Genomic DNA, 11,146 nt, shown 5'->3' with positions numbered 1-11,146 from the left:
GATTTAGATTGGATGATTGTATTTAGTATTGAGTCGTTAAAATTTACATCAACGATTCAGAAAATTTACTTATTTATTAATCTCAAATGAAATATAAATTCATAATTATTAATTTAAATTTTAATAGTTCAAAGTGTTTGTACTAAGTATATCCATTGAATCACAATCCTTTGGTCACCCTACTAATATGCGAAGTTCCGTGAAAAATTGAAAATGGTGGACTTTTTGTGATTCACTTCTAAAACTAGATTGGTGGATAAAGGCCTTTTCTATCTTGGGATAGGCCGGCGAAAATTATAATAGAAAGATCTTTTAAATTTAGTCTATGGATTTTTTTTTTAAGGCCGAAAATTTAGTGGAGGGATTGATTTGGTAACGTTAAGAAGGAAGACTGTAAAAATGCAATTTACATAACAAGTATAATTACTGATTACATATATAAATGAATTAACCAGATTTTAATATAATAAATGTGAGCAGTTGAGATAAACTTACAGGTAGAATTATATGTATTGCAATCACAGAAATTATAAAAATAGCGGCATTCTAAAATTAATCTCAGGTGTGTCCCCACCATTTTTCGTTTTGGCCAATAGTCTAATGGCACTATTTGTTGTTGTTGTTGTTGGTTGAGCCATGATGGACGTTCGTTAGTGTCAAGAGCGCATGAAGATTTTGCCTCCTTGTCTTCTCCTTGTTTCTCATCGGTCTCGTGCCAACAAATTGGCATCGTATTTGTTTGTTGGTTTTTCCACTAAGCAAACAGTATCGACAAGAGAGGCAGGCGTCCGCCCCGTTGGTTTCGAAGCTCAAAGCCTTCCCCTGTCCCTTTCTCTTTTGCATTGTCAATATCTAGAGCCATACCTCTCTTCATATTTCAAGCGCTCTTAAATATCCCACAAGCGTTTGCATTCCCTCGTCTTTTGATTTTGATTAGTCTGACCATTTGCCAGTCCCCATGAGTGGCTACGACAATCCTTTCGATGAGGATGTGAATCCCTTTGCGGTAATTTTGATAATTTTACTCATATATCTTCCCCATTCATATCTCTTATCAGTTACTTTTTTATGCCTTTTTCCCCTTTCAATTATATTAATTCCATTTTCTTTTTCTTGTTTTATGCACTTAAATTGTTGACTGGTTTGATTCATGATTTTAACTAAAATTAATTCAAGCTTAGTTCACATGCATCCTTCCTGCATGCCCTGCCGAATGATTGTTCGCCTTTTGTAAGAAGAATAATAAACATAATAATTACGCCTTTTTTGAAAGAAAAATAATAGAAGAAATCTCGTTGGTTTAATCTGAACATGATACATGGGCCGAGGGTTTAATCTCGTAGGTTTAAGATTGATGAACTATAGAACTTCTCCAGAATCAGCGCCAAGCCCCCAGTAACCTTTGAGCAAAGCTAAATAATGGCTCTGATTTCTCTCTCTTGTTCCTTTCTTGTTTGCGCCAACAAGAATCTGATGAAATTGAATTCTATTTAATCGGACACAGGTAAATTTGCCAGCATAACTTAATAGGCTCTCATGACACATTTTATTGATACTCCTAAACGTTGAAACTTAGAAGGCAAAAAAATAAAAAGATTTTAACTAAACGATACTGGAGAATGAATTTTTCCTGTCTTGGTATAACAAGTCAAAAATATATTAATATAAATATAAAATCTAAAACAAGTTGCAATATTTGCAAGCCATGAATAATATGACTCTTTTTTTTAAAAAAAAATTATACAATATACAGGAAGAAAATGTGTTTAGAATTGTGTTTGGGAATGTAATACCTTCTTCATGTTGGAGGCCAACAAATCTGCTCTTTTTCCTCTGCTTTTTTTTTGGGGGGGGGGGTGATACAGTAATCTGTTTCTGTTTTCTAAAATTGTTTGGTGCATGGAGATAATCATGATATGACCGCTGCTTGCATGAATTTGAAACTGCACAGACGCTACCTTAAATGTGTTTTGAGTTATTTCAACCTATCTTATCATTTGTTATTGTAACGATCAAGAAGACTTCATTATCTTCATCATCACTATCAGGGTGGATCAACCAAAGGAAAATCATCAGGGCAATCAAATAATGGTGGAGGCAGATTCTCTAATATTGTAAGATTTCACTTTCCCCTCTCTGGATACCAGAATTTTAATATAGATCAATTTATATCCATCATATTTTTGACAAACAAAGTAAGCATATAATGTCAGTACAAGAACCCCTGTTTGCCCTTGTTCAAAAGTGAGATAGAATTGGATGTCCTATCTCCATAACCCTTACTATCACCATAACTTTTCTATCCATAAATTATAATGTGTTTGTAACTTTCATAAGCTTCCAATAAGCACTTTTAAGTACGTTTAAACCCTGTAACTCTCTCCATTTAGAATCATATTCCATAACCTTTCTGTTAGTATTAATTTTTTGCCTACTCGAGACTAGTATAAATAGCCCTCATTACATTGTATTTGGAATTGTGAAAAAATAATATAATTTTTTATCAAAGTAAGAGTGTTCCCTTTGTCCCCCTTAACTCCTGAGCTAGTTTGGTATCAAAGAAGGGTCTCAAGTCCAATGGGGAGTGATTAAGAGACAAGGAGGTATGAGTTTGGCCTGAAAAAGTGAGGTTATAGATGTAACAGTCACACCCCCCCAAGCCCACTGCTGCGAGTGGTGGACTGGGCCGCAACCACCTCACGGCAACCCAGCCGGCTTTCCCCATGGTAGTTCATGGGTTATTCCCCGCACCCACTGCGCTAAGGGAGCCTTCCCAGGTTCGATCCCGCAACCTCTCCTACATAGCGAAGTTGGGGCTGAACCTGGTACCATTGAGTTACTCAATGGTACCAGGTTCAGCCCCAACTTCGCTATGTAGGAGAGGTTGCGGGATCGAACCTGGGAAGGCTCCCTTAGCGCAGTGGGTGCGGGGAATAACCCATGAACTACCATGGGGAAAGCCGGCTGGGTTGCCGTGAGGTGGTTGCGGCCCAGTCCACCACTCGCAGCAGTGGGCTCGGGGGGGGTGTGACTGTTACATAAAAGGCGCCTTTTATGTAACAGTCACACCCCCCCCGAGCCCACTGCTGCGAGTGGTGGACTGGGCCGCAACCACCTCACGGCAACCCAGCCGGCTTTCCCCATGGTAGTTCATGGGTTATTCCCCGCACCCACTGCGCTAAGGGAGCCTTCCCAGGTTCGATCCCGCAACCTCTCCTACATAGCGAAGTTGGGGCTGAACCTGGTACCATTGAGTCAACTTGACTCAATGGTACCAGGTTCAGCCCCAACTTCGCTATGTAGGAGAGGTTGCGGGATCGAACCTGGGAAGGCTCCCTTAGCGCAGTGGGTGCGGGGAATAACCCATGAACTACCATGGGGAAAGCCGGCTAGGTTGCCGTGAGGTGGCACGGCCCAGTCCACCACTCGCAGCAGTGGGCTCGGGGGGGTGTGACTGTTACAATAGAAGTCAATTTGCCATTGCCACTGTTGAACACCCATTTTTGGTTAGTTTCAAGTAAAACAAATGTTACCATTATGCTAGGAAGGTCTAAAAACCAAAGGACTAAGGATTATTCACACATGTCTGATAGATGTTGAAGACAATCATATCAATAACTTGTCAGCCTAAAGTGTTCAATCAGTGACACATCAGCCTATTCAAAGAAAGTAGAGTTTCTTTATGTCTGTGGAGTCTCTGCAATTTAAAGTTGTTCATCAATTTTGTATTTCAGTGATGATGCTGAATTTGACTCTTAGGTGAGTCATGTTCAACTCGAAGAGAATGAGACAGAATTAAGTGCTCCATCCCCTTACTGTCTTCATAACTTTCTTATTCATAAATTATAATAAGTATTTATAATTTTCATAAGCTCCCAATAAGTGCTTTTAAATCTCATAATTCTCTCCATTTAGAATTAAGTTATTTCATAATCTTTTTATTAGCATTAATTTCTTGCATACTTGAGACTAGTATAAATAGCATTAATCTTTCCATTGTATTCAAAATCACGAAAGAATAACAGAATTTTTTATCAAAGTGAGAGTGTTCTCTCTGTCCCCCTTGGCTCCTAAGCCAGTTTTACAGATATAATGGATTTTTATTTCAAGGCAAAGCCTTATGCATTCTCTAAGGTTCCTTGCAAGAGGTTATAATTTGGGACACTCGCGACAGAGGACTAGCTAATCATTTTGGTTGAGACAAAATAGTTGATCTAGTCAAGAAGAATTTTTATTGGCTGAGGCTTGCACGAGATGTCAATCGACATATACAAAGATGTAGGACATGTCATTTAGCTAAGGCCAAGGATCAAAATATAGGATTGTACATGCCATTACCAGTTCCAGAAGTACTATGGGAAGATGTGAGCATAGATTTTATTCTTGGTTTACTACGAACTCAAAGACATAAAGATTTTGTCACGATAGTTGTGGATCGATTCTCAAAGATAGCCCACTTCATTCCATGTCAGAAGACTAATGATGCTGTTCAACTAGCAAATTTATACTTTAAAGCGATTGTTCATCTCCACGGCATTCCCAAGACTATCACTTTTGATTGAGATATTAAGTTTTTCATCCACTTTTAATAGACACTATGAAAGAAGATGAGAACTAAACTCCAATTTAACAATGCTAGTCATCTCCAGACAGACGGTCAAACTGAGGATTGCCAAGCTGTCCCTAAGAGTTGATTGCCCATTTAAGATTGTACAAAAGATCAACAACAATACTTACAAAGTAAAATTGCCTAGTGCTTATGGAGTGTTTACTACTTTCAACCTTGCTAAGTTGTCAACCTGCTTCGATGACGAGGCTGAATTTGACTCAAGGACGAGTTCCGCTTGGGGGTTGAAATAGAAGCCTGAAAACGTAAACGTATGTAACTCTCTGAAGTCTAAAACGTCTCCATTGATGACCTTAAATGCTCCATAACTCTCTGTAACCTTTCCCAGCCTAATGAAAACATGAAACAGCTCATGAAACAGTTGAAACTCCCTCCTAACATTTAAGTCTTTGTTCCCTAAGGCTTAGTATAAATAGCTGTTCCCTTTCACTTGTAAGACAGCAAACGAAGAATAAACAGAGAGCTTTTTTTCAGAGTGCGGTTTTTGTACCAAAAGGCATTGCATGGTTATTGTTCCTCTTCAATTGGGTCAAGATCCTAAATTTTTTAATCGTTTTCAACTGATCTTGATATTGTCAGAGGTACAGAGCCATCATATGGCAAGGATTGAATTTCTGACCACGTATTCATTCTCCAGAGACTTTAATTCGACCATTTCATCCCAAAAACGAACGATTACGTAAAGGTCATGATAGATTTCTTTTTGAGCCTCTGATAAAAGTTTATATGATCTGTAAGCAAGCATAAAATGAAAACGATCATGCATTATTCATGCATAATTTGATTTTGAAAAATTGTTGCTTTTACGCACAATCTCATAGTTCTCACTATTTCCTCTTGAGCCTTATGATGTTGGTACCATTATTGATATTCCTCTTTTGACATCTCAAAGGTTGACTGGATTGTCCAAGTGTTGAATTGAATGTCAAAATTTTGCTTCCTTAGTGTATTTCTTGGTAAGAAATTTACTCTGTCCTTCTTTGTCAGGACCTCAAAGCAAAGGAAGCGGAGCTTAAAGCCAGAGAGGCTGAACTGGCTAGGAGGGAACAGGTGACTTATCCTGATATCTTGTTTCATTGATAACCTGAAATTCGGCTTGCTTTTGCAAGAAATTAGGAGCCAATCTTGTTGTGCTCAATACTTTAGATTGTTAATATGCCGCTGCATTTTGTAAAGATGTTGCTAATACTAAGTTTAAGTTCAATATCAGAGGCCTGTTTAGTAGCAGCAGTTCTCGCTGATTTGAAAAGACTTGGGCTGTTGTCAATTTTCTTCTTTAATATTTCATACTAGCAAAAGGTGGTTCCTTGTATTGAATTTTTAGTTTGAAGCGTTGATGAACTGCAATTTGAATTTTGGTGATACCACGTTTCTTCAGTTAAGTTAACCTAGTCATCGTGCAGACATTAAATGTTTTAAATAGGGACTTCATTCTCCCATGATGTTTTGCAGGAAATAAAACGAAAGGAAGATGCTATAGCGCGGGGTACGCTATTTCCTCTATTGCTATGAAGACCAACCACTATAATGGGTTTCGTTTGGTAATTTAAACCTTATTTCCCTTTTTGGCAGCTGGAATAACTTTAGAGGTAAAAAATTGGCCATCTTGCCTCCCTATCATTCATCACGACATCGCAAATGATATACCAATACATCTTCAGAGGATGCAGTATGTTGCATTCGCAACACTTTTAGGTATGTTGTTGTTTTGTATTCTGTGTACTAAATTGTTTTGTCTTAATCCAGCTGTGTTTAAATTACGGCATAGAAAATGATACGATACCATTTCATCTTCAAATAATGTACAGGTTTGGTTTTATGCCTTCTGTGGAACCTCTTCACAATGCTTGTGGGCTGTTTCAATGGCCAAGGTTGGTTTTGCAACTAGATTTTGGCCCATTAATTATTCATTAATTTTGGTCTTGCTACCCTTAGAAGGACTCGTCTTCTTAACCTGTAGGTCCTGCAATATTGTTCCTCGCTATCATCTACGTCATTTGTGGCGTTCCAGGAGCCTACGTATTATGGTATCGCCCTCTTTATCGTGCCATGAGGTAGTGCTCAATCTGATGGAGTCCTTCATTTTTTTTTTCCCCGGCTGTCATCTATTTAGAATTTTTCTTCTTCCTTTTGGTATGCTTCTGCTTGATAATTGTATTCCCATCTTCAATCACAGGACGGACAGTGCTCTGAAGTTTGGCTGGTTTTTCCTAAGTTACATGGCAAGTTCATATATTTTCTTCCTCCGCAGCATATTCATTCCGCACCTGCACTAGAGTTTTTCTCATCTCATGTTCCACTCTTTTTCTCCAAGCAGGTCCACATCTGTTTCTGCATCTACGCTTCAGTTGCTCCTCCATTTGTCCTTGCAGGACATTCTCTCACGTAAGTTTTCCACATAGAATTTATTCATTAGTTACATTATCGACTTAACAATCTTATGTTGCTTGTATGATAATGATCATCATCAAATCATTGCCTTCTGCTTCCGTACCTGCGTGAACTAATATGCGCCATGTATGATGTTATGCTATGAACAGAGGATTTTTTCCAGCCCTATATTTTATAGGCGATCGTCACATGCTTGGGGTAAGTTCCAATATCACACACGGTACTTCTAACATTGTCAGTGCCTTGTCAACAGGCAGCATTTAACGGAGGATATTATGCATTATTTCTTCCGTACTTGCAGATATTATACTTTGTGGGGTTTGCGTTGTTCTGTGCTGAGTCTATGCTGAGCATCTACGTTATTCAGGTTTTCATTTCTCTCCTTTAGCTAAGGCATTATTCTCTTGAGAGATTTCCATATTTGACGGCTCGCCATTGATATTGGCAGCAAGTATTAATGTACTTCCGTGGAAGCGGCAAGGCTGCGGAGGCTAGGCGTGAGGCCGCGAGGAGCACCGTCATGGCGGCTCTATGACAAACTCCAGGCACTTTCAGAACCAAAGACTTGCTGCTGATTTCACCCTGCTTTCTTAATCTTTCCTTTGGATGCGTTCTCTTAGGCTTTGGAGTAGAATTAAGTTTGACCAGCATGATTAAGGTAGAAATTCTAGTGATGCATTTAAATCAACCTTGTCTCATCTCTCTATTCATCACGTGTTTCATAGGTTATTGTTTACCTTCAATTTTTGTACTTGTACTATTCTCACTCAATATTTGATCGTTGCTTACTACGATCAAGAACTATGTATATTATGCAATGTTTACTTGTGTAAATAATTGGTAATGAACTTCCGAAAGGTAGCAGTAATATATATATATATATATATATATATAAGTTAATTAGAAATCAGATATTATTGTGAAATCATTTTTAAGATTAATGAAAATGAACTTTCAGGTTTTTTTTCCCCATTCGTTCTTCCCCCTTCCGATCCAAAATTGGAAGTTGCCCTCATTTTTTACTTGGAGACAAATTAAGGGTTTTCACAGCTTTAGTTTTGAAGAAACACTATATCAATTGATTCATTATAGGTTGAAATCCATTCAGTTTTTTCATCTAAATCGTTATGTTTGATTTGATTTGATTTAAGTTTAAATCAAGTTTAAAATTTTTTTATATGATATTTTTTATAATCATCAAGATGTATTCATCTTCACTAATTTTTTTACTATTAATTACTCTTTTTAGTGAAAAATCTCTTGAGCACGGAAGAATTTCTTTTAACAATTAATTAGAATTTTTTAAGTATTAAAAATTAATATATTATCACTAAAATACTTGATTATGAAATTGAAAAATTATCATAAACAATTGCAGATAATATTTAGTTAATTATAACATATTTTTACTAAAGATTTCCAAATAACTAAACTTAGAAAGGGCAAAAGACTTAGGCGTAAGGGAAAACATAATATTTGGTCCCAATTCATCACGTTTTGCTTTGAGTTTCTATAATTTTTTTTTTCAGTATTTTTAGTCACTACAGGGACTAAAACCATATAAAAATTTAAAACTATAAGGACCTGAAAAAAAGTCACATAATCTTTTTAAAATTATAAAAATTGTTTAAAATTATAAAAATTGAAAATATTAAAAAAATTACAGGAACTAAAAATAAAACCTGATGAAACTATAAAGATCAAAGATTGTATTTTTCCCATATATAATAAAGCTTGGTTCAGCTTAATTTAAGTTATCAAAAATAAAAATATGAACTAAGCCAAACTAATAGGTTTTGTCAAAAAAAAAAACTAAACCAAATTTTATTTATAATTAGTTTTGATAGGTTCATGCCAGTTTGGTTTGGTTTGGTGTAATCGATGTTGAAAAAGTTAGGATATTTGGCCAAGGGAGACAAATTCATTTATATATTAATAATTGAAAAAATAATAATAAAAAATTATTTAATAATTACATACCTTATAAATTTTTTCTAGACGGTTTCATGTTTGGAATCATTGAATGATCAGTTCATTGTCAATGCTTTTAAATACATCTTTTTTAATATAAAAATTTCTCTTAGAATTTTCAAATTTTCTTTGTCAAAATTATATTGGATAGGTTGATATGATCCTTTACGCAACTCGTACCTTTTCTTGGTCATTAGAATAGTATGATGAAATTTTAATTTTTTATCTTGAATCAGATTGTAAATCTTGCTAGTTTATTTCAATTTGTTGGTGTGGTTGAAAACTCAATTCACAAGGCTTTGATGAAGACGATTGTTCTTGTTCATGTGATAATAATTTCTTTTTGAAAAATCTCTCATTTTCTATTCAAAACTTATACAATTTGTAATTACTCAATTATAATATACTCAAGATTAAGAGAATGGCTAAAAAACTAAATTTATTACTTAAAATTTAAAAGTGAAAAAAATAAGCATTTGAAGACAAACTCATATAAGTTAAATATAATATTAGTTTTTAATGTCATAATTATAGAAAAATAATTTTTAATGTCATTAAAATAATACATTTGCTTGAAGAATGGCATTACCTGATGCAACTTTTTTGTATGTGAAGAAAAGAAAGCTTTTACTTTTTTTTTTTTTTATATTTTTGGTCTTTGCCCTTCCTGCTCTCCTGTTTCCGTCGTCCTCTTCTCTTTTCTTTTCCTTGCTTCAATTCTCGAAAGACAGAGCAGAGCAAGACAAAGCAAGCCAAGCGCGAGACGGAACAAAGCGAGATCGGGAGATTTAGTCAAGGCGGAATTAAAACTGTGGGATAAAATTTACCGGGCTTTAAGTTCAAAATTGAATCCGCGTTAAAAGTAACATAAAATGAATTTAAAATTTAAATATTACAAATAAAAAGATGCAAAATATAAAATGAAATGGTGCAAAATATAAATACCTTTACCCTATTACGTCTAATTTTTTCCAATTGAAAGAGGACATGCGCCCCTTTCAATTGCATGTGGTCTGTCATTGATAATCGATTTTCATTGGCTTTAAATTCTTACTTGGAGTTCCGTGATGACAAATAATCAAATATGTATAAAAGACAAAGGACTTCTTAACAGTCACTGAAATTTTATGAAGTTTTTCAAGACGAGATTATTTTTCTTTTTCTTTAATTTCTTTCTTTCTATTCTCTTTAACTTTTTTTAATTGTAGAGGATAACAACCTTTTCCTAGTGTATTTCATTTTTTAAAAGAAAAATTAATCTTTTAATCCTTTAATTTTAAGTCATTTGTAACTTAATCCCTCAATTATGACTCATTGTAACTCAGTCCCTCAACTATAACTCGCCTATGACTCAGTCCCTCAACTTTTAAATTACTTACAAATTAGTCCCTCAATCTTTGTTAATTTTTTTTTCATATTAGCTTATATCTCACATTAATGAATAAGAAGAAGGTATTTTAAAATAATATATGAATATTTTTTTATCCCTCTTATTTGATAAAAAAAATTTTAAAAAAATTAAAAAATAAGGACCGAGTTATAGGTAAATTAAAAGTTGAGAGACTGAGTTACAGTGAGTTATAGTTGAAGGATTGAGTTACAAATAAGTTAAAATTAAAGAACTAAAAGATTAATTTTTTAATAGCCACCACTTCAAGTTCTGGATAAAACAATTTTAGAGGACTCACCGTCCAAAAAGAATGCTTAAAATCAACGATGACGGACCAACTACCAACCGTAAATTCATTACGTCCCGGCTACACAGTCATATGCAACGATTAGTCTGTTTTATTTTATTGGATTCACGTTTGGTTAAGCAATTTTTGCTTTTAAATTAAATTCAAACAGTTGCTTTTTAGAATGTAAAAAGGAAGGCTAGTCTTTTTTAAAAAAATGGTCAAAATCTGTTACAATTACGCACTCACACACTGACACGCATAAATTTTTTATAGAAATTAAATACAATTTTTTTAAAAAAATTAAAGGGAATAGATATAAACGTAAACGGGTCAACAAAATACATAATTTTTTTTTTTAAAATGGATGTTTAACATTACAAGCAGCACTAGGCTGTTATTCATCATCATCATCATCATCATATTTATATCTTATTCGCATCCACTTCTCATTTCACCATTCTACTATTTGTCAGCGGCT

General features: G+C 34.9%; 1 protein-coding gene and 1 long non-coding RNA gene across 2 annotated transcripts; both read left to right on the top strand.

Moving 5' to 3' along the window:
- The first annotated feature begins 696 nt into the window (after positions 1 to 696).
- Positions 697 to 7,016, top strand: LOC129299299 (secretory carrier-associated membrane protein 1-like). The gene is made up of 9 exons (XM_054937767.1): positions 697 to 1,006; positions 2,049 to 2,114; positions 5,615 to 5,677; positions 6,080 to 6,113; positions 6,200 to 6,322; positions 6,436 to 6,498; positions 6,588 to 6,681; positions 6,804 to 6,849; positions 6,945 to 7,016. The coding sequence occupies exons 1-9, from the start codon at positions 959 to 961 to the stop codon at positions 7,014 to 7,016; spliced, it is 609 nt and encodes a 202-aa protein (XP_054793742.1). The 5' UTR covers positions 697 to 958.
- Positions 7,017 to 7,164: 148 nt separating this feature from the next.
- Positions 7,165 to 7,779, top strand: LOC129299302 (uncharacterized). The gene is made up of 3 exons (XR_008590536.1): positions 7,165 to 7,216; positions 7,320 to 7,385; positions 7,467 to 7,779. It is a non-coding gene; the product is annotated as an uncharacterized LOC129299302 (long non-coding RNA).
- Positions 7,780 to 11,146: the final 3,367 nt, after the last annotated feature.

Source organism: Prosopis cineraria, unplaced genomic scaffold (genome assembly GCF_029017545.1).
Source record: "Prosopis cineraria cultivar Desert tree isolate PC_DT_omini unplaced genomic scaffold, ASM2901754v1 PC1112, whole genome shotgun sequence".
Lineage (NCBI taxonomy): Eukaryota > Viridiplantae > Streptophyta > Magnoliopsida > Fabales > Fabaceae > Prosopis > Prosopis cineraria.
The sequence above is the reverse complement of the archived record's forward strand: the minus strand, read 5'-3'. Positions and strand labels throughout refer to the sequence as shown.